The 24970-nt window shown below is 43.4% G+C and overlaps 1 protein-coding gene across 1 annotated transcript in view; it reads right to left on the bottom strand.

Annotated features, from left to right (window-relative positions):
• Positions 1-20328, bottom strand: part of LOC133563504 (sulfide:quinone oxidoreductase, mitochondrial-like) — a 36000-nt gene extending 15672 nt beyond the window's left edge. Inside the window, exons 1-6 of the mRNA XM_061917665.1 lie at positions 20208-20328; positions 12538-12909; positions 8566-8736; positions 8419-8472; positions 3919-4113; positions 1342-1551 (exon numbers count right to left, since the gene is read on the bottom strand). Coding sequence (XP_061773649.1) covers positions 1342-1551; positions 3919-4113; positions 8419-8472; positions 8566-8736; positions 12538-12900 — 993 coding nt within the window. The 5' untranslated portion in view covers positions 12901-12909; positions 20208-20328. The remainder of the gene's footprint in view (positions 1-1341; positions 1552-3918; positions 4114-8418; positions 8473-8565; positions 8737-12537; positions 12910-20207) is intronic.
• Positions 20329-24970: the final 4642 nt, after the last annotated feature.

The raw sequence follows: 24970 nt of genomic DNA, 5'->3' as shown, positions 1-24970 counted from the left end.
CTTGGCTTTCTGGGCTCTGAGTTGAGAGCAGAACTTTGAGTTAAAAGCCTCCTCACCAGGAGCGAGAACTTGGTGCCCACCTATGCAATCAAATAAAAAAAGGATTAGGAAACAAAAAAAGATTTGCTTGGAAAAGGGTGGAGTGCCATCTCCAGGTTGGGAATGAGATCTTGCCCCAAGTGGAGGAGTTCAAGTACCTGGGAGTCTTGTTCACCTGTGAGGGAAGAGTGGAGGGTGAGGTTGACAGGCGGTTCGGTGCGGCGTCTTCAGTAATGCGGACGTTGTACCGATCTGTTGTGGTGAAGAAGGAGCTGAGCCGGAAGGCAAAGCTCTCAATTTACCGTCGATCTACGTTCCCGTCCTCACCTATGGTCATGAGCTTTGGGTCATGACCGAAAGGACAAGATCACGGGTACAAGCGGTCTCTCCCTTAGAGATAGGGTGAGAAGTTCTGTCATCCAGGAGGAGCTCAAAGTAAAGCTGCTGCTCCTCCACATGGAGAGGAGCCAGATGAGGTGGTTCAGGCATCTGGTCAGGATGCCACCCCAACGCCTCCCTAGGGAAGTGTTTAGGGCACGTCCGACCGGTAGGAGGCCACGGGGAAGACCCAGGACACGTTGGGAAGACTATGTCTCCCAGCTGGCCTGGGAACGTTTCAAGATCCCTTGGTAAGGACAGGAAGAAGTGGCTGAGGAGAGGAAAGTCTGGGCTTCCCTACTTTGGCTGCTGCCCCCGTGACCCGACCTCGGATAAGCAGAAGAAGATGGATGGATGGAAAAAGATTTGTAATATTTTCTTGCTATCATTCACTGTCGTTGTACCAAACCTTTACTGACAATAAGGGTTCACAGGAATGAGACCATTTTTTCTAAAATGAAGAATTATTAAGGGTTCAATAAAGTAAATATTATGAAAGGTCTTTTGTGAGGACCTTTGCGGGTCTTGAAGTGATCTATCATGTGATTTGGCTGTATTGTCTTATCACTGGGCTGCTGAAAGTGGCGTCTCGCTGCTGGGGGAAGCATTCCAGTGTATCTGGAGTGCTTTTCTGTCAATCTGCTCTCCCGTGCCAAGACTGTGGCTGCTGTCTGCTTTCTTGTCTACTAAATAAATTGTTGTTTGGGCCACAATCTTTAGGCCGGATTGTTTTCTTTCCCAATGTGGGCCAGTCCAAAGTTGGATTAACTGCTACACTGCTTTTTAGAACAAGTGTGTTAAATGTAGATTAGCATGATCACAGGTCCTCTTTAAAAAAGGGTTGAGACATGTTTTAGGCACAGGCAGCGTTGCAAGAGTACTGATCAGATATGAAAAGCACACACAAGCTCACATGAGAGTTACCTGAAACACAGTAGTCTCGCCCGCTTTGTCAAGATTTTCAAACACGGCTTCTTGCTTGTCTGCCCTGACTTCAATCAGGTTCTGCCTCAGGTTCACTTTTATGTCGCGTTCCTTGACGATGTCCCAGAGAGCATCAGCATATTTCTTGACTCCAAACAGCACTGGCAGGGATGTGTTGTAAATGATATTGGCCCCCGCCCTCTTTCCTGTCTTCACATCAAACACATACCAGAAAAATAAACATTTAGACACTGATACGTTTCATCATTCATTCGTCTGGAGCCTTTACCAGCTGATTTAGGGAGACATGTTGCATTAACTTGAATTAAGGTTGTAAACAAAATCTCAATTCCAATTCCAATTGAAGGATGTAGAATTTTAATTCCCAGAAATTCCTGTTGATCATTTTGGGGTATTGCAGAGTCTGGTGTGGATGAACTTGACTGGCCTGCACAGAGTCCTGACCTGAACCCCATAGAACACCTTTGGGGTGAATTAGAACGGAGACTGAGAGCCAGATCTTCTCGATCAACATGTGTGACCTCACCAATGCGCTTTTGGAAGACTGGTGGACAATCCCTATAACAACACTCCGCAACCTTGTGGACAGCCTTCCCAGAGGAATTGAAGCTGTAATAGCTGCAAAAGGTGGACCCACATCATATTCAACCCTATGGGTTAGGAATGGGATGGCACTTCAAGTTCATATGTGAGTCAAAGCAGGTGGCCAAATACTTTTGGCAATATAGTGTATGTCGGGAAGTCACTGGAGTTTTTTGGCAGTTGGTCCCCAACACATTTTGGCACACAGAAAGCTCACTACTGGCCAATAACTGGCTTCCAATAGCATATTATATACGTGTTATTCCAAATGAAAAAAAAACATATTTTTAGATGCAGGTGTTTCCATGTGTTGTGTATAAATCTTACTTTAAGCCACATTATTTTGAGAACTCTGAGCAAATGACTGCATGGAAATGTACTGAGAGACTAAGCAGAATGGTTGAGATGTTATAAATGAAGTTCATAAACAACTTCATTTGGACAATAAAGTGAAAATAAGGGGTCGTGAAAATAATCTGTCCCCTTGCAGGGTCACAACAGAAAATAATAAAAAAAACACTGAATTAACCTAACCGGGGTGGTAGTTCCTCTCTTTAAGAAGGGGGACCAGAGGGTGTGTTCCAACTATGGTGGGATCACACTCCTCAGCCTCCCCGGTAAGGTTTATTCAGGTGTACTGGAGAGGAGGCTACCTCGGATAGTCCAACCTCGGATACAGGAGGAACAGTGTGGTTTTTGTCCTGGTGGTGGAACTGTGGACCAGCTCTATACTCTGGGCAGGGTTCTTGAGGGTGCATGGGAGTTTGCCCAACCAGTCTACATGTGCTTTGTGGACTTGGAGAAGGCATTGGACCGTGTCCCTCGGGAAGTCCTGTGGGGAGTGCTCAGAGAGTATGGGGTATGGGACTGTCTTATTGTGGCGGTCCACTCCCTGTATGATCAGTGTCAGAGCTTGGTCCACATTGCTGGCAGTAAGTCGGACACGTTTCCAGTGAGGGTTGGACTCCGCCAAGGCTGTCCTTTGTCACCCATTCTGTTCAGAACTTTTATGGACAGAATTTCTAGGCGCAGTCAAGGCATTGAGGGGTTCTGGTTTGGTGACCGCAGGATTAGGTCTCTGCTTTTTGCAGATGATGTGGTCCTGATGGCTTCATCTGGCCGGGATCTTCAGCTCTCACTGGATCGGTTCGCAACATAGTGTGAAGCGACTGGAATGAGAATCAGCACCTCCAAGTCCGAGTCCATGGTTCTCGCCTTGAAAAAGGTGGAGTGCCATCTCCGGGTTGGGGAGGAGACCCTGCCCCAAGTGGAGGAGTTCAAGTACCTGGGAGTCTTGTTCACGAGTGAGGGAAGAGTGGATGGTGAGCTCGACAGGCGGATCGGTGCGGCGTCTTCAGTAATGCGGACACTGTATCGATCCGTTGTGGTGAAGAAGGAGCTGAACCGGAAGGCAAAGCTCTCAATTTACCGGTCGATCTACATTCCCATCCTCACCTATGGTCATGACCCAAAGGTCATGACTGAAAGGACAAGATCACGGGTACAAGCGGCCCAAATGAGTTTCCTTCGCAGTGTGGCGGGTCTCTCCCTTAGAGATAGGGTGAGAAGCTCTGCCATCTGGGAGGAACTCAAAGTAAAGCCGCTGCTCCTCCACATGGAGAGGAGCCAGATGAGGTGGTTCAGGCATCTGGTCAGGATGCCACCCGAACGCCTCACTAGGGAGGTGTTTAGGGCACCTCCAAACGGTAGGAGGCCACAGGGTAGACCCAGGACACGTTGGGAAGACTGTGTCTCCCGGCTGGCCTGGGAACGCCTCGGGATCCCCCGGGAAGAGCTAGACGAAGTGGCTGGGGAGAGGGAAGTCTGGGCTTCCCTGCTTAGGCTGCTGCCCCCGTGACCAGACCTCAGATAAACGGAATAAGATGGATGGATGGATGGATTAACCTGACCCGCATGCAAACCAAAGTTCTCAGGGAGAACGTCACCGAACGTCCAAAGAGAAAAGTGACTCACCTTTCTAAGGAAAGCATCCGAGAGGTACATGATCTTCTGTGGAGCTCCGGCACATTTAATTGGAGTGTTTGGGAATGAAAACACAGCGTTGCCCTCTTTAAAGTTCTGCAGGGCTGCCCAGGTTTTCTCCACCGTTTCAACAGAATAGTTGGAGCCAATATGTGGATGCTCAAAACCTTCAGGAAGCCCTTTAATCTTTAAATTTGGAGACAGAAAAACATTTAGTCACTTAAAAAGGTAACTGTAGGCCTGGGTGGTAAAATACAATCTCGGATTCTTTTCACAAGAAATGACATTTAAGATTTTTTTCAACTTTGTTACACGGACAAACAGCAACACCTGGGGTCTAAAGTTCCAGTAAGTGAACCAACCCGGGCTTTTCCACGGTAGATCTGGACACCACATCTTTAGTGATAGCTCTCGTTTATGAACTTTCTTATCAAAAATGACGTACCTTCAGTTAACGATTCACCACAGTAAGCTGCTTTTTAGCAGGAGTGTGTTGTTTGTGTTCTTGTTCGCCTTGGAAATAATAATAATAATAATACATTTTACTTAGAAGGCGCACTTCTGGGCACTCAAGGACACCGTACAAAATTAAAACAATAAAACTAATTGGATAAAAACAGCAATAAAGATCGATAAGATCTACAGTGAATGAGCAGCCAGGAACAGGTGTGTTTTGAGTCTTGATTTGAAGAGAGATATTGAGTCTAAGTTCCGAAGGTCTGGTGGCAGAGAGTTCCCAAGATGAGGGGCAGAGCGGCTGAACGCTCGGGCACCATGGTGGACACTTGAAAGAAGGGCTTTAAAGTTGAAAGTTGCATTTGTGGCTGGATGGCTCTGTTTCACATGCTGGAATAACTTTCTTGTGCTACTGCCTTTTGCTGCAACGGGCTTGAAATAAAACTTGCAAAGTGCAGTCACTTGTTCTACATCTGTTGCCACAAATCCAAATCACTGATGAGAAACCTGGAACCTTGTTCACTTTAGCAGTAACCATCTTGTGTTATGGTCAAAGAAGCTCCTGGGAGACCTTTTTTTTTAATCATCTACAAATCTGCAGACTCTTTTTCCTAAGGAAGCTTAGGTCCTTCAATGTGTGCAGCCAGCTGTTGGAGATCTTTTATCAGTCTGTTGTGGCCAGTGCCCTGTACTCTGCAGGGCTTTGTTGGGGCAGCAGCACCAGCTAAAGGGACTCAAACAGGACTGACAAACTGATCTGGAAAGTCAGCCAAACTATTGGCACGCAGTTGGAGGCCTTTGTGTCGGTGAGGGACAGGAGGACACTGGACAGACTGCTGGCCATCATGGACTATCCTGCCCACCCACTCCAGCAGACAATTGAGGGACATTTGTCGGTGAGGGTCAGGAGGACACTGGACAGACTGCTGGCCATCATGGACTATCCTGCCCACCCACTCCAGCAGACAATTGAGGGACATTTGTCGGTGAGGGACAGGAGGACACTGGACAGACTGCTGGCCATCATGGACTATCCTGCCCACCCACTCCAGCACACAATTGAGGGACATTTGTCGGTGAGGGACAGGAGGACACTGGACAGACTGCTGGCCATCATGGAGTATCCTGCCCACCCACTCCAGCACACAATTGAGGGACATTTGTCGGTGAGGGACAGGAGGACACTGGACAGACTGCTGGCCATCATGGACTATCCTGCCCACCCACTCCAGCACACAATTGAGGGACAGCAGAGTTCATACTCCAACAGGCTCCTTCAGCTTCCTTCCCACAGCGTTCCATTCAACAAGTCCTTCATTCCGCACTCCATCCAGCTGTATAATCACTCGCCATACAGCAATAGATGATATCTGTATTTGATTTCTCCAGTATATATATTGTATGTATGATCTAGACCAGACCTGGGCAAATTATGGCCCGAGGGCTACATGCGGCCCGTTAAGCATTTCAATCTGGCCCGCCGGACATTCCCAAATAATTGTTTTAAACCTTTAAGATGTAAAGTCTCGTCTCGATTACTGCAACGTATAATTTTGGGGTCTCCCCATGTCTAGCATTAAAAGATTACAGTCGGTACAAAATGCGGCTGCTAGACTTTTGACAAGAACAATAAAGTTTGATCATATTAGGCCTGTACTGCATATACATTTATAACTATATATATATATATATATATATATATATATATATATATATATATATATATATATATACATATATATATGGGGCTTCACGGTGGCAGAAGGGTTAGTGCGTCTGCCTCACAGTACGAAGTTCCTGCAGTCCTGGGTTCAAAAATCCAGGCTCGGGATCTTTCTGTGTGGAGTTTGCATGTTCTCCCCGTGAATGCGTGGGTTCCCTCCGGGTACTCCGCTTCCTCCCACTTCCAAAGACATGCACCTGGGGATAGGTTGATTGGCAACACTAAATGGTCCCTAGTGTGTGAATGTGAGTGTGAATGTTGTCTGTCTATCTGTGTTGGCCCTGCAATGAGGTGGCGACTTGTCCAAGGTGTACCCCGCCTTCCGCCCGATTGTAGCTGAGATAGGCGCCAGCGCCCCCCGCGACCCCAAAAGGGAATAAGCGGTAGAAAATGGATGGATGGATGGATGGATATATATATATATATACCTATACTGTATATACCTTTATATACATATATACATACATTTATACCTATACTGTATATACCTTTATATACATATGTACATACATATATACCTGTACTGTATATACCTTTATATACATATATACATACATATATACCTATACTGGCTCACCTGCACTGGCTTCCTGTGCACTTAAGATGTGACTTTAAGGTTTTACTACTTACGTATAAAATACTACACGGTCTAGCTCCATCTTATCTTGCCGATTGTATTGTACCATATGTCCCGGCAAGAAATCTGCCTTCAAAAGACTCCGGCTTATTAGTGATTCCCAGAGCCCAAAAAAAGTCTGCGGGCTATAGAGCGTTTTCTATTGGGGCTCCAGTACTCTGGAATGCCCTCCCGGTAACAGTTCGTGATGCCACCTCAGTAGAAGCATTTAAGTCTCACCTTAAAACTCATTTGTATACTCTAGCCTTTAAATACACCCCCCTTTTAGACCAGTTGATCTGCCGTTTCTTTTCTTTTTCTCCTCCTGTCCCACTCTCCCTGGTGGAGGGGGTCCGGTCTGGTCCGGTCCGGTGGCCAAGGATGAAGTACTGGCTGTCCAGAGTCGGGACCCAGGATGGACCACTCGTCCAGAGTCGGGACCCAGGATGGACCACTCGTCCAGAGTCGGGGCCCAGGATGGACCACTCGTCCAGAGTCGGGACCCAGGATGGACCACTCGTCCAGAGTCGGGACCCAGGATGGACCACTCGTCCAGAGTCGGGACCCAGGATGGACCACTCGCCTGTGTATCGGCTGGGACATCTCTGCGCTGCTGATCCGCCTCCGCTTGGGATGGTTTCCTGTTGGCTCCACTGTGGACGGGACTCTCGCTGCTGTGTTGGATCCGCTTTGGACTGGACTCTCACGGTTGTGTTGGATCAATCAATCAATCAATGTTTATTTATATAGCCCTAAATCACAAATGTCTCAAAAGGACTGTACAAACCATTACGACTACGACATCCTCGGAAGAACCCACAGATCCGCTATGGATTGAACTTTCATAGTATCATGTTAGACCCGCTCGGCATCCATTGCTTTCTGTCCCTTAGTTACTAACCCTAACCTTCTTGTAGAGGACCTAAGTGTGTTTTGAACCATTCAGCTTGTTGTCCAGGTGTACTCCCAGGTATTTATAATCTTCAACCATGTCCACATTGACCCCCCCTGATGGAAACAGGGGTCGCTGAAGTACTCCTCCTCCTTCCCAGGTCCACAACCAGGTCCTTGGTCTTGGTCACATTGAGCTGGATGTGGTTCTTTCCACACCATGTGACAAAGTCCTCCACCAGTGCCCTGTATTCCTCATCATCAGCATCCTCAATACACCCCACTATCGCAGAGTCATCAGGGAACTTCTGAAGGTGGCAGGACTCTGACTGATAGTGTAAATGGTGAAGAGGAAGGGGGAGAGGACTGTACCCTGCGGGGCCCCGGTGTTGCTGAGCAGCCTGTCAGACACACAGTCCTGCAGTCTGTCAGTCAGGTCATCTACAACCCAGGACATCAAGGGGGCCTCCACCTGCATCTTCTCCAACTTCACACCCAGTAGCCCAGGCCGTATAGTATATATCAGTATATATGATATACTGTAGGTATGTAAATATTATGTATATATGTTATCATTTATATGGCTATATTTAGTCTATTTATACCTGCTTTGCATTGTCCTTTCCATCCTTACACTTCCCATCATTGTAACTCAGCTACTGTGTGGAACAAATTCCCTTGTGGATCATTAAAGTTTGTCTAAGTGTAAGTCTAAACCTAAACTTGAGGTAATCGATAATATTGATTTATCACCCTTTTGTTTACATAACAGAGTAGAAGTTTTGCAAGCAGAGCACTTCCTCACCTTTTCAAAATGGAGCTGCAAGCCAAGTGCCACAATCAGATACTCATAGGAGATCTGTGAGGAGATCATTCAATATTAGCACATTGTTATCCATCTTTGTGGCTACAAAACACACACATGTGGTCAGGCAGCAGAAAGCAAACATACTTGGGTCCCGTCATCAGTGCGGACAGTGTTTGTGTCCGGGTTTATTTCCTCAACCTTAGACTTCACCCACTTCACACCAGGGGGCATAACACTTGCTGTGGGCCTTCCGGATGAAGCAAGGCTTTTAGCACCAGCACCTGCTAGAGTCCAAAGAGGCTGATAGTAGTGCATCTGAAAAGAAAAAACAGTATGACGGCACAGACTTTCACAAACAATATCAAATAGTGTCATTTTTGGACTTGGGATCCAAGTCATGCACTAGACCGGCGGTCAGCAACCCGCAGCTCTTAAAGGGGAACAATCCACCAATTATATGCTTTTCATTTTCGAGGGCAGCGCAAAAACGTTGACATGTGACCAGTTAAAGGAGCAAACGCAGGAGAGACAAGGGAACGGGAGGCAAGATTGTGCCTTTGTTGAGAGCCAGAGAAAATAACAGCTATAAAGCCCTCTAAAAACATCCAACAATGTCTTATATTACAGACCGGCTGATACAGAATGTTAGTCGTCAAGGAGGCCGATATTTGGAGCCAATATTTATTTGCAGTAAAGGTTCCCTAAACGTGACTCGTATAAAAAAAATGTTCAGACAATTTTGAAGGAAACGTTGTAGCAGTAGCGACATATGGTTTTGTTGATTGCTAATATTGTGTCTAATACTGCATTTGACAAACACCTCTATAACTTGTGTCTAATACTGCATTTGACAAACACCTCTATAACTTGTGTCTAATACTGCATTTGACAAACACCTCTATAACTTGTGTCTAATACTGCATTTGACAAACAGCTCTATAACTTGTGTCTAATACTGCATTTGACAAACACCTCTATAACTTGTGTCTAATACTGCATTTGACAAACACCTCTATAACTTGTGTCTAATACTGCATTTGACAAACAGCTCTATAACTTGTGTCTAATACTGCATTTGACAAACAGCTCTATAACTTGTGTCTAATACTGCATTTGACAAACACCTCTATAACTTGTGTCTAATACTGCATTTGACAAACACCTCTATAACTTGTGTCTAATACTGCATTTGACAAACACCTCTATAACTTGTGTCTAATACTGCATTTGACAAACAGCTCTATAACTTGTGTCTAATACTGCATTTGACAAACAGCTCTATAACTTGTGTCTAATACTGCATTTGACAAACACCTCTATAACTTGTGTCTAATACTGCATTTGACAAACAGCTCTATAACTTGTGTCTAATACTGCATTTGACAAACAGCTCTATAACTTGTGTCTAATACTGCATTTGACAAACAGCTCTATAACTTGTGTCTAATACTGCATTTGACAAACAGCTCTATAACTTGTGTCTAATACTGCATTTGACAAACAGCTCTATAACTTGTGTCTAATACTGCATTTGACAAACAGCTCTATAACTTGTGTCTAATACTGCATTTGACAAACACCTCTATAACTTGTGTCTAATACTGCATTTGACAAACAGCTCTATAACTTGTGTCTAATACTGCATTTGACAAACACCTCTATAACTTGTGTCTAATACTGCATTTGACAAACAGCTCTATAACTTGTGTCTAATACTGCATTTGACAAACAGCTCTATAACTTGTGTCTAATACTGCATTTGACAAACACCTCTATAACTTGTGTCTAATACTGCATTTGACAAACAGCTCTATAACTTGTGTCTAATACTGCATTTGACAAACAGCTCTATAACTTGAGTCTAATACTGCATTTGACAAACAGCTCTATAACATGTGTCTAATACTGCATTTGACAAACACCTCTATAACTTGTGTCTAATACTGCATTTGACAAACAGCTCTATAACTTGTGTCTAATACTGCATTTGACAAACACCTCTATAACTTGTGTCTAATACTGCATTTGACAAACAGCTCTATAACTTGTGTCTAATACTGCATTTGACAAACAGCTCTATAACTTGTGTCTAATACTGCATTTGACAAACACCTCTATAACTTGTGTCTAATACTGCATTTGACAAACAGCTCTATAACTTGTGTCTAATACTGCATTTGACAAACAGCTCTATAACTTGTGTCTAATACTGCATTTGACAAACACCTCTATAACTTGTGTCTAATACTGCATTTGACAAACACCTCTATAACTTGTGTCTAATACTGCATTTGACAAACAGCTCTATAACTTGTGTCTAATACTGCATTTGACAAACAGCTCTATAACATGTCAGAGGAGCATCAACATTTACATTTGAAAATTGGTAAAAATATGGGATTTTTTGAATGGGTGGAAGTCTTTCTGTGTGGCACCTGCATGTTCTCTCTGTGACTGCACGGGTTCTCTATGGAAGTGGAACTGAACGGAGAATTCGTACAAGAACTCAAAAAAAGCCCTGTTATACATCCCAACGTATTTAAGAAAAAATTACAATAAGAGTTTGTTTTTTTTGATAAGTTAAAAACAAAAATAGGGGCTACAGCCCTTTTCTCATGCAGGGCAAAAGAAAAGGTCTAATGCCTGGCCGAGCAGTGGGTTTTACTATCTGCTTCACTAACTATTGTTTTTTTAAACGTAATACTGGTATCATGTGCAAGGTTTCCTGCAGCGCTTTGTTGCTAAGGCGGCCGCCTTAACAACAAAGACTCGCCCGCCTAACCTAAAGTCTTAACAAGCTGCTCCGCTTCCTTCTGCCTCTGTCTCTGTCAGTACGTCTCTGCAGCACCCAGCATTGTCCCACCCACACAACCATCTGATTGGTTACACGCAGAGCAGTAACAGCCAATCAGCAGTGCGTATTCACCGCACATGGAGTCTATGCTCCAGGGCCGTGATGAGCAGATAGGTGTTTAGCAGGTAAGCATCAGGCAGCAGACTCTCCCCAAATGATAATAAACACCTCCCAGTCACTACTAGTAACATCACTATGAGCCTGTTGACCTTCTAGAAACATAAACAGCAGCTCAGCTAGCTCGCAGTCCTTGAGGTGAAGGCTAATTAGCTTTTAGCATAACGTTGGCTCATTGTGCAGTGTGTGTGCATGTGTGTGTGTTACGGACAGCAAAGCTCTGTATGTCTGTTATTTTACTTTACCTTTTTCTGTGTTGAAGCAGCAAAAAAGGACACTTTAAATGAAGAGTTTCTGTCTCTGATAGTGTATATAATAATGTAAGTGCATCATTAAGCCTTCATGAACTCCATGGTGTTCAGGGATGAGTAGTCTCTCCTATTGCTATTGTACTATTTTTTTCAGCTATAGTTACATGAATCATTAGTAATGTAGCAGCCTAGTTTTGAATGGCAGGGTCCCTGCTATCACATGTTGATAAAAACTATAATATTTACATACTCAAAATCAACTACAGTCTTCCCAAATGCTGTAATAAATGAAGCATGATGAGTTGAGCATATGTCAGCATGTGGCAGAATCATGACATACTTTGTATCTCAGGTAACTAGGACCGTTTGGTTTTTACTTTAAGGAAAAAATATCAAAATATATATTGCATATCGCCATTCAGCATATAGAGCAGAAAACACAACCAAAAGTTGTAGGCTTCTTCACGCAACAAAGTTGGCCTACTTCACCACAGTCTGTAGTCTATTGCCCCCCCCAGGCTGTGGTGGCAGCGACCAGGTGGGGACATGATGGCGACAGGCGGAGTTACACCACCTTAACTAACACCTGTATATATTGTATCTGGTGATTTAGTTTTGTTGGGAAAAAAAAAAAAAGGCTGATACCAATATACTGTATTTTTCGGACTATAAGGCGCACTCCAAATTATTTTATTTTCTCAAAAGTGGACAGTGCACCTTATAGCGCCCGGTGCACCAAATGTAGAATAAAATAGAATAGACCACCAAATCTAGAATGGAATAGACTTCATTGTCTTGTAGGTATTAATTCCGGTTGTGCTTACCGACATCGAAGCAATTGTATTTGGTGGGCAACATTGTGGAATATAATCAAACGTCCGAGCGGTGACTTACCTCACTGGGCTCCACAAGCGCCACGTTATCAGCACCCAGCATCCTTTTCATGCGCGCCCCCATGGCTATTCCTCCACTTCCTCCTCCCAGCACCAGCATTTTGTAATGTTGCTTGGCAGGAGCACCACTGCTCGTGTGCACACCACAGCTGGTGTGCACACCACAGCTTGTGTGCACACCACAGCTTGTGAGTACACCACTGATTGTGTGCACACCACAGCTTGTGAGCACACCACTGATTGTGTGCACACCACTGATTGTGTGCACACCACTGATTGTGTGCACACCTCTGATTGTGTGCACACCACTGATTGTGTGCACACCAACGCCGCCAAAGCCCGCCGAGCGACACAGGGCGGCCATACTGTCTTTCTGAGGAAGAAACAAGGACATTGTGGAGTTAAAAAGTGACAAGAGTCAGTAGTCCATGGCCTACATCAGTTAAAAAGTGACAAGAGTCAGTAGTCCATGGTCTACATCAGTTAAAAAGTGACAAGAGTCAGGAGTCCATGGCCTACATCAGTTAAAAAGTGACAAGAGTCAGTAGTCCATGGCCTACATCAGTTAAAAAGTGACAAGAGTCAGTAGTCCATGGCCTACATCAGTTAAAAAGTGACAAGAGTCAGTAGTCCATGGCCTACATCAGTTAAAAAGTGACAAGAGTCAGTAGTCCATGGTCTACATCAGTTAAAAAGTGACAAGAGTCAGGAGTCCATGGCCTACATCAGTTAAAAAGTGACAAGAGTCAGTAGTCCATGGCCTACATCAGTTAAAAAGTGACAAGAGTCAGGAGTCCATGGCCTACATCAGTTAAAAAGTGACAAGAGTCAGTAGTCCATGGCCTACATCAGTTAAAAAGTGACAAGAGTCAGTAGTCCATGGCCTACATCAGTTAAAAAGTGACAAGAGTCAGTAGTCCATGGCCTACATCAGTTAAAAAGTGACAAGAGTCAGTAGTCCATGGCCTACACCAGGGGGAGGGAACCTATGGCTGTGGAGCCAGATGTGGACCTTGTGATGACTGCGTCTGGCGCTCACATAGATCTGAGCTGACATTGCTTAACATAAGTAATCACCGTGTTAAAAATAACGTTTAAAATATAAAACATTCCCATACATTTGAATCCATCCATCTGTTTTCTACCGCACCTGTTGAAGAAGTGGCATTGATGGGAAGAAGCACTTTATTTAGCATCGGTGAGTTTCCCAATAAAAATGTTATTAAAAAGAATAAGAGGCTTATTATGTGAAGATCTGTCACTTTAATTCTGTTTGTGCTTCTTTGTTTAGTATTTACTTCCCATCAATGCTCTTATTTTCTTTCCATTTCCTGCTTGTCCCGCTGAGCGCTGTGTTTGTTTCCCCTCACCTGCTGTTGATTGGCAGCCGGCAGCCAATCAACATCTTTCTATTTATGTACTTATGCTGGTCTTATTTATGTACTTATGCTGGTCTTATTTATGTACTTATGCTGGTCTTATTTATGTACTTATGCTGGTCTTATTTATGTACTTATGCTGGTCTTATTTATGTACTTATGCTGGTCTTATTTATGTACTTATGCTGGTCTTATTTATGTACTTATGCTGGTCTTATTTATGTACTTATGCTGGTTTTATTTATGTACTTATGCTGGTCTTATTTATGTACTTATGCTGGTCTTATTTATGTATTTATGCTGGTCTTATTTATGTACTTATGCTGGTCTTATTCATGTACTTATGCTGGTCTTATTTATGTACTTATGCTGGTCTTATTTATGTACTTATGCTGGTCTTATTTATGTACTTATGCTGGTCTTATTTATGTACTTATGCTGGTCTTATTTATGTACTTATGCTGGTCTTATTTATGTACTTATGCTGGTCTTATTTATGTACTTATGCTGGTCTTATTTATGTATTTATGCTGGTCTTATTTATGTACTTATGCTGGTTTTATTTATGTACTTATGCTGGTCTTAGGTTGATTGGCAACATTAAATTGGCCCTAATGTGTGAATGTGAGTGTGAATGTTGTCTGTCTATCTGTGTTGGCCCTGTGATGAGGTGGCGACTTGTCCAGGGTGTACCCCGCTTTCCGCCCGATTGTAGCTGAGATAGGCGCCAGCGCCCCCCGCGACCCCGAATGGGAATAAGCGGTAGAAAATGGATGGATGGATGGATGCTGGTCTTATTTATGTACTTATGCTGGTCTTATTTATGTACGTATGCTGGTGTTATTTATGTACTTATGCTGGTCTTATTTATGTACTTATGCTGGTCTTATTTATGTACTTATGCTGGTGTTATTTATGTACTTATGCTGGTCTTATTTATGTACTTATGCTGGTCTTATTTATGTACTTATGCTGGTGTTATTTATGTACTTATGCTGGTCTTATTTATGTACTTATGCTGGTCTTATTTATGTACTTATGCTGGTCTTATTTATGTACTTATGCTGGTCTTATTTATGTATTTAAGCTGGTCTTATTTATGTACTTATGCTGGTCTTATTTATGTACTTATGCTGGTCTTATTTATGTACTTATGCTGGTCTTATTTATATACTTATGCTGGTCTTATTTATGTACTTATGCTGGTCTTATTTATGTACTTATGCTGGTCTTATTTATGTACTTATGCTGGTCTTATTTATGTACTTATGCTGGTCTTATTTATGTACTTATGCTGGTCTTATTTATGTACTTATGCTGGTCTTATTTATGTACTTATGCTGGTCTTATTTATGTACTTATGCTGGTCTTGCACCTTCCTCAGGGCTCCAAGTGTACTTGCATTCTCCTCCATTGGTGATATTAAAATCATCTTACCTGCGCTTCACTGTCCTGGTTCCTGCACCTTGGGCTCGTTACTACTGCTGCCATGCGAGTTTGTGACATATTGTACTCTATAAATGTTGGTCTGACTTGAGAATGCAGACATTTAGTTGTATTCAGTGTTAAAAAATATTATATGGCTGTCACGGAAATGCATTTTCAAATATTTGACTTAAATGGCTCTCTCAGCCAAAAAGCTTCTCGACCCCTGCCCTACATGGTCAAAATCATTGAAAACTACAATTCCCAGAATGCCAAGGTAAAATGGCCGCCAAATTACTGATAGGAAGCCCCTGAAAAGGAAGGCGGTCAGTCAGACTCATTCAGCAAACAAGCTGCATGCAAGGAAGACCAGCAAGCAGCCACAACCCAAGCAAGATCTATTCGACTACTTTCTACAAACACACCAAAGCTTCATTTGATATGTTTAACTGGTTTTTGATTGAAACTTTTATTAGTAGATTGCACAGTACAGTACATATTATTAGTAGATTGCACAGTACAGTACATATTATTAGTAGATTGCACAGTACAGTACATATTATTAGTAGATTGTACAGTACAGTACATATTATTAGTAGATTGCACAGTACAGTACATATTATTAGTAGATTGTACAGTACAGTACATATTATTAGTAGATTGCACAGTACAGTACATATTATTAGTAGACTGCACAGTACAGTACATATTATTAGTAGACTGCACAGTACAGTACATATTATTAGTAGATTGCACAGTACAGTACATATTATTAGTAGATTGCACAGTACAGTACATATTATTAGTAGATTGCACAGTACAGTACATATTATTAGTAGATTGCACAGTACAGTACATATTATTAGTAGACTGCACAGTACAGTACATATTATTAGTAGATTGCACAGTACAGTACATATTATTAGTAGACTGCACAGTACAGTACATATTATTAGTAGATTGCACAGTACAGTACATATTATTAGTAGATTGCACAGTACAGTACATATTATTAGTAGACTGCACAGTACAGTACATATTATTAGTAGATAGCACAGTACAGTACATATTATTAGTAGATTGCACAGTACAGTACATATTATTAGTAGATTGCACAGTACAGTACATATTATTAGTAGACAGCACAGTACAGTACATATTATTAGTAGATTGCACAGTACAGTACATATTATTAGTAGACTGCACAGTACAGTACATATTATTAGTAGATTGCACAGTACAGTACATATTATTAGTAGATTGCACAGTACATATTCCCTACAATTGACCACTAAATGCTAACACCCCAATAAGTTTTTCAAATTGTTTAAGTCGGGGTCCACCTTCATCAATTCGGGTCCGGTGACCAAGGATGAAGTGCTGGCTGTCCAGAGTCAGGACCAGCGTTGGACCGCTCGCCTGTGCAATGGTTGTCTCCACTTGGGATGGTCTCCTGCTGGCCCCACTATGGACTGGACTCTCACTATTATGTTAGATCCACTATGGACTGGACTCTCACTATTATGTTAGATCCACTATGGACTGGACTCTCACTATTATGTTAGATCCACTATGGACTGGACTCTCACACTATTATGTTAGATCCACTATGGACTGAACTCTCACACTATTATGTTAGATCCACTATGGACTGGACTCACACTATTATGTTAGATCCACTATGGACTGGACTCTCACACTATTATGTTAGATCCACTATGGACTGGACTCTCATACTATTATGTTAGATCCACTATGGACTGGACTCTCACTATTATGTTAGATCCACTATGGACTGGACTCTCACACTATTATGTTAGATCCACTATGGACTGGACTCACACTATTATGTTAGATCCACTATGGACTGGACTCTCACTATTATGTTAGATCCACTATGGACTGGACTCTCACTATTATGTTAGATCCACTATGGACTGGACTCTCACACTATTATGTTAGATCCACTATGGACTGGACTCTCACACTATTATGTTAGATCCACTATGGACTGGACTCTCACACTATTATGTTAGATCCACTATGGACTGGACTCTCACACTATTATGTTAGATCCACTATGGACTGGACTCTCACTATTATGTTAGATCCACTATGGACTGGACTCTCACACTATTATGTTAGATCCACTATGGACTGGACTCTCACTATTATGTTAGATTCACTATTGACTGGACTCTCACACTATTATGTTAGATCCACTATGGACTGGACTCTCACACTATTATGTTAGATCCACTATGGACTGGACTCTCACACTATTATGTTAGATCCACTATGGACTGGACTCTCACTATTATGTTAGATCCACTATGGACTGGACTCTCACACTATTATGTTAGATCCACTATGGACTGGACTCTTACACTATTATGTTAGATCCACTATGGACTGGACTCTCACACTATTATGTTAGATCCACTATGGACTGGACTCACACTATTATGTTAGATCCACTATGGACTGGACTCTCACACTATTATGTTAGATCCACTATGGACTGGACTCTCATACTATTATGTTAGATCCACTATGGACTGGACTCTCACACTATTATGTTAGATCCACTATGGACTGGACTCTCACACTATTATGTTAGATCCACTATGGACTGGACTCTCACACTATTATGTTAGATCCACTATGGACTGGACTCTCACTATTATGTTAGATCCACTATGGACTGGACTCTCACTATTATGTTAGATCCACTATGGACTGGACTCTCACACTATTATGTTAGATCCACTATGGACTGGACTCTCACACTATTATGTTAGATCCACTATGGACTGGACTCTCACACTATTATGTTAGATCCACTATGGACTGGACTCACACTATTATGTTAGATCCACTATGGACTGGACTCTCACACTATTATGTTAGATCCACTATGGACTGGACTCTCATACTATTATGTTAGATCCACTATGGACTGGACTCTCACTATTATGTTAGATCCACTATGGACTGGACTCTCACACTATTATGTTAGATCCACTATGGACTGGACTCTCACTATTATGTTAGATCCACTATGGACTGGACTCTCACACTATTATGTTAGATCCACTATGGACTGGACTCTTACACTATTATGTTAGATCCACTATGGACTGGACTCTCACACTATTATGTTAGATCCACTATGGACTGGACTCACACTATTATGTTAGATCCACTATGGACTGGACTCTCACACTATTATGTTAGATCCACTATGGACTGGACTCTCATACTATTATGTTAGATCCACTATGGACTGGACTCTCACACTATTATGTTAGATCCACTATGGACTGGACTCTCACACTATTATGTTAGATCCACTATGGACTGGACTCTCACTATTATGTTAGATCCACTATGGACTGGACTCTCACTATTATGTTAGATCCACTATGGACTGGACTCTCACACTATTATGTTAGATCCACTATGGACTGGACTCTCACACTATTATGTTAGATCCACTATGGACTGGACTCTCACACTATTATGTTAGATCCACTATGGACTGGACTCACACTATTATGTTAGATCCACTATGGACTGGACTCTCATACTATTATGTTAGATCCACTATGGACTGGACTCTCACTATTATGTTAGATCCACTATGGACTGGACTCTCACACTATTATGTTAGATCCACTATGGACTGGACTCTCACTATTATGTTAGATCCACTATGGACTGGACTCTCACACTATTATGTTAGATCCACTATGGACTGGACTCTCACACTATTATGTTAGATCCACTATGGACTGGACTCTCACTATTATGTTAGATCCACAATGGACTAGACTCTCACTATTATGTTAGATCCACTATGGACTGGACTCTCACACTATTATGTTAGATCCACTATGGACTGGACTCCCACACTATTATGTTAGCTCCACTATGGACTGGACTCTTACTATTATGTTAGATCCACTATGGACTGGACTCTCACACTATTATGTTAGATCCACTATGGACTGGACTCTCACACTATTATGTTAGATCCACTATGGACTGGACTCTCACACTATTATGTTAGCTCCACTATGGACTGGACTCTTACTATTATGTTAGATCCACTATGGACTGGACTCTCACACTATTATGTTAGATCCACTATGGACTGGACTCTCACACTATTATGTTAGATCCACTATGGACTGGACTCTCACACTATTATGTTAGATCCACTATGGACTGGACTCTCACTATTATGTTAGATCCACTATGGACTGGACTCTCACACTATTATGTTAGATCCACTATGGACTGGACTCTCACACTATTATGTTAGATCCACTATGGACTGGACTCTCACACTATTATGTTAGATCCACTATGGACTGGACTCTCACACTATTATGTTAGATCCACTATGGACTGGACTCTCACACTATTATGTTAGATCCACTATGGACTGGACTCTCACTACTATTAGTGTTGCCAATCAGCCTATCCCCAGGTGCATGTCTTTGGAGGTGGGAAAGAACCCACGCAGTCACGGGGAGAACATGCAAACTCCACACAGAAAGACCCCGAGCCCGGGATTGAACCCAGGACTACTCAGACGCACTAACCTCTGTACCACCGTGCTGCGTTTTGGTCTTCCACGCAATGTTTTTGTATGTTGACTACGTGCGAGTTTATTCGTGTTTTTTGGTCATTTGAGGTCAAACTAATAAATCAAGCAAAAGTAGAACAGTCTACATGTATTCTTTAATACTGGCTAAATGACAGTTTGGCGTCGATCGCTAGCTAAGATAACCGTGCGTGAACTTTACATGGAGGTTTTATTTTAAACAAGGTGACATGAAATAATGTTAGCTACTCTTACCTTTGCGGGAAAAGCAGGTAGTTCGGGGTTAGAGGAAGAAAGTGACTTTATGGAGTGCTGGTGACACAAGCGGATGACGTCACCGGAGACCAACTTGAACTTCCTGCAACAGACAGGAGCCCCATTGGCCACGCCCACTCATGCTGTGGACCAATCAGAAGTCAGAACTGCGACAGACTAACATACTTCCTGCTTGTGTCACGTGCTCCCGTCTTTTTTTTCAACACCTTTATTTATAAAGTTCAACATGTACAAAGAAATATATGAAGAATAACATTTAAAACCTCTTTAACCTGACGTCAGGCCCAAAGAGTGACAATAGACCGAATGTGACTACTGTGCTTCAACTTTGGTTAGACTCACCATACGTCCTCTTGGCCTCTTTTGTGGGGCTGTCCGGGCGGGGTTTCTCAAATGTCCGGCGTTTTCAATCAGGGTTGCGTGTATTTTCAATGTACAAACCCCATTTCCATATGAGTTGGGAAATTGTGTTAGATGTAAATATAAACAGAATACAATGATTTGCAAATCCTTTTCAAGCCATATTCAGTTGAATATGCTACAAAGACAACATATTTCATGTTCAAACTCATAAACATTTTTTTTGTGCAAATAATCATTAACTTTAGAATTTGATGCCAGCAACACGTGACAAAGAAGTTGGGAAAGGTGGCAATAGATACTGATAAAGTTGAGGAATGCTCATCAAACACTTATTTGGAACATCCCACAGGTGTGCAGGCTAATTGGGAACAGGTGGGTGCCATGATTGGCTATAAAAGCAGCTTCCATGAAATGCTAAGTACTTCACAAACAAGGATGAGGTGAGGGTCACCACTTTGTAAGCAAATTGTCAAACAGTTTTACAACAACATTTCTCAACGAGCTATTGCAAGGAATTTAGGGATTTTACCATCTACGGTCCGTAAGATTATCAAAAAGTTCAGAGAATCTGGAGAAATCCCTGCACGTAAGCAATGATATTACAGACTTTTTATCCCTCAGGCGGTATTGTATCAAAAACCGACATCAGTGTGTAAAGGATATCACCACATGGGCTCAGCAACACCTCATAAAACCACTGTCAGTAACTACAGTTGGTCGCTACATCTGTAAGGACATCTACACAAACTGCACTACCACAGTTACCATGCACAAACCAAGAAACCAAGCGAGAAAATACACATAAAGGCGATACAATTTCGCCTAAACTGTTTACAGCTTGTTTGGAAGGCATATTTCGCTCCCTGGAGTGGGAGGATAAAGGAGTTGATATCAACGGAGACAAATGTAATCATGTGAGGTTTGCAGATGACATTGTTGTCTTGGGACAGCAACTCAGGGAAGTGGAAGATATGCTTAAAGACCTTGCAAATGTTGTGGATTGAAAATGAATATGAAGAAAACAAAAGTTATGGCAAATTCCATGGTACCTCAATGACCTGTGACTGTTAATGGAAATGAAATTGATGAAGTTAATGAATATATCTATTTGGGGCAGACATTTAGCCTGAAAGAAAAGAGTCAAGAACAGGAGATAAGGAGGAGAATCAGATTGGGCTGCTGCCAATATGGAAAACAGCAACATCATGAGAGGAGAAATACTATCCATCCATCCATCCATTTTCTACCGCTTATTCCCTTTTGGGGTCGCGGGGGGCGCTGGCGCCTATCTCAGCTACAATCGGGCGAAAGGCGGGGTACACCCTGGACAAGTCGCCACCTCATCACAGGGCCAACACAGATAGACAACATTCACACACTAGGGACCATTTAGTGTTGCCAATCAACCTATCCCCAGGTGCATGTCTTTGGAGGTGGGAGGGGCCTATCCCCAGGTGCATGTCTTTGGAGGTGGGAGGGGCCTATCCCCAGGTGCATGTCTTTGGAGGTGGGAGGGGCCTATCCCCAGGTGCATGTCTTTGGAGGTGGGAGGGGCCTATCCCCAGGTGCATGTCTTTGGAGGTGGGAGGGGCCTATCCCCAGGTGCATGTCTTTGGAGGTGGGAGGGGCCCATCCCCAGGTGCATGTCTTGGGAGGTGGGAGGGGCCTATCCCCAGGTGCATGTCTTTGGAGGTGGGAGGGGCCTATCCCCAGGTGCATGTCTTTGGAGGTGGGAGGGGCCTATCCCCAGGTGCATGTCTTTGGAGGTGGGAGGGGCCCATCCCCAGGTGCATGTCTTTGGAGGTGGGAGGGGCCTATCCCCAGGTGCATGTCTTTGGAGGTGGGAGGGGCCTATCCCCAGGTGCATGTCTTTGGAGGTGGGAGGGGCCTATCCCCAGGTGCATGTCTTTGGAGGTGGGAGGGGCCTATCCCCAGGTGCATGTCTTTGGAGGTGGGAGGGGCCTATCCCCAGGTGCATGTCTTTGGAGGTGGGAGGGGCCCATCCCCAGGTGCATGTCTTTGGAGGTGGGAGGGGCCTATCCCCAGGTGCATGTCTTTGGAGGTGGGAGGGGCCTATCCCCAGGTGCATGTCTTTGGAGGTGGGAGGGGCCTATCCCCAGGTGCATGTCTTTGGAGGTGGGAGGGGCCTATCCCCAGGTGCATGTCTTTGGAGGTGGGAGGGGCCTATCCCCAGGTGCATGTCTTTGGAGGTGGGAGGAAGCCGGAGTACCCGGAGGGAACCCACGCATTCACGGGGAGAACATGCAAACGCCACACAGGAAGATCCCGAGCCTGGATTTGAACCCAGGACTGCAGGAACTTCGTATTGTGAGGCAGACGCACTAACCCCTCTGCCACCGTGAAGCCCAGGAGAAATACCGTTAAGTGTAAAAAGAAAGGTGTGTAATCAATGTGTGTTACCAACCATGACATGTGCAGCTGAAACCTGGGCATTGTCAAATAAAATGGAAAAAAAAGTAGCAGCAGCACAACACAACATGGAAAGAAATATGCTCAGAATCACATATAAAGACAGAAAAGGAAATGAATGTGTGAGAAAACAAACGCAAGTCCAAGACATTGTGAGAACTATCAGGTGAAGTAGGTGGAAGTGGGCTGGACATATGAGTAGGAGAGCAGATACTAGATGGACTTCCCTCATGACATCATGGAGACCATGGATGGCAGCAGAACTTGAGGAAGACAGAGAGTGAGATGAAGTAGACAAATATTGGGGAAGAGTGCAGTGGCCGGGAGCAGCTAGAGATCCTCCACTCTGGCAGAAACATGTTGAGGCTTTTGTCCAGCAGTGGACTGACGACGGCTGATGATGATGATGATGATGATGATGATGATGATGATGCAAAGCCAAACCCAGTTATCAACAACATCCTGAAACACCGCCGGCTTGGCTGGGCCCGAGCTCATCTAAGATGGACTGATGCAAAGTGGAAAAGTGTTCTGTGGTCTGACGAGTCCACATTTCACATTATACTTGGAAACAGAGGATGTGGTGTCCTCCAGAACAAAGAGGAAAAGAACCATTCATATTGTTCTAGGCACAAAGTGTTGTAGTCAGCATGTGTGATGGTATGGGGGTGTATTAGTGTGTTGTAGTCAGCATGTGTGATGGTATGGGGGTGTATTAGTGTGTTGTAGTCAGCATGTGTGATGGTATGGGGGTGTATTAGTGTGTTGTAGTCAGCATGTGTGATGGTATGGGGGTGTATTAGTGTGTTGTAGTCAGCATGTGTGATGGTATGGGGGTGTATTAGTGTGTTGTAGTCAGCATGTGTGATGGTATGGGGGTGTATTAGTGTGTTGTAGTCAGCATGTGTGATAGTATGGGGGTGTATTAGTGTGTTGTAGTCAGCATGTGTGATGGTATGGGGGTGTATTAGTGTGTTGTAGTCAGCATGTGTGATGGTATGGGGGTGTATTAGTGTGTTGTAGTCAGCATGTGTGATGGTATGGGGGTGTATTAGTGTGTTGTAGTCAGTATGTGTGATGGTATGGGGGTGTATTAGTGTGTTGTAGTCAGCATGTGTGATGGTATGGGGGTGTATTAGTGTGTTGTAGTCAGCATGTGTGATGGTATGGGGGTGTATTAGTGTGTTGTAGTCAGCATGTGTGATGGTATGGGGGTGTATTAGTGTGTTGTAGTCAGCATGTGTGATGGTATGGGGGTGTATTAGTGTGTTGTAGTCAGCATGTGTGATGGTATGGGGGTGTATTAGTGTGTTGTAGTCAGCATGTGTGATGGTATGGGGGTGTATTAGTGTGTTGTAGTCAGCATGTGTGATGGTATGGGGGTGTATTAGTGTGTTGTAGTCAGCATGTGTGATAGTATGGGGGTGTATTAGTGTGTTGTAGTCAGCATGTGTGATGGTATGGGGGTGTATTAGTGTGTTGTAGTCAGCATGTGTGATGGTATGGGGGTGTATTAGTGTGTTGTAGTCAGCATGTGTGATGGTATGGGGGTGTATTAGTGTGTTGTAGTCAGCATGTGTGATAGTATGGGGGTGTATTAGTGTGTTGTAGTCAGCATGTGTGATGGTATGGGGGTGTATTAGTGTGTTGTAGTCAGCATGTGTGATGGTATGGGGGTGTATTAGTGTGTTGTAGTCAGCATGTGTGATGGTATGGGGGTGTATTAGTGTGTTGTAGTCAGCATGTGTGATGGTATGGGGGTGTATTAGTGTGTTGTAGTCAGCATGTGTGATGGTATGGGGGTGTATTAGTGTGTTGTAGTCAGCATGTGTGATGGTATGGGGGTGTATTAGTGTGTTGTAGTCAGCATGTGTGATGGTATGGGGGTGTATTAGTGTGTTGTAGTCAGCATGCGTGATGGTATGGGGGTGTATTAGTGTGTTGTAGTC

The sequence above is a fragment of the Nerophis ophidion genome, linkage group LG12 (genome assembly GCF_033978795.1).
Source record: "Nerophis ophidion isolate RoL-2023_Sa linkage group LG12, RoL_Noph_v1.0, whole genome shotgun sequence".
Taxonomy (NCBI): Eukaryota; Metazoa; Chordata; class Actinopteri; order Syngnathiformes; family Syngnathidae; genus Nerophis; species Nerophis ophidion.
Note: the sequence above shows the minus strand (reverse complement) of the source record. Positions and strands in the feature narration are given on the sequence as shown.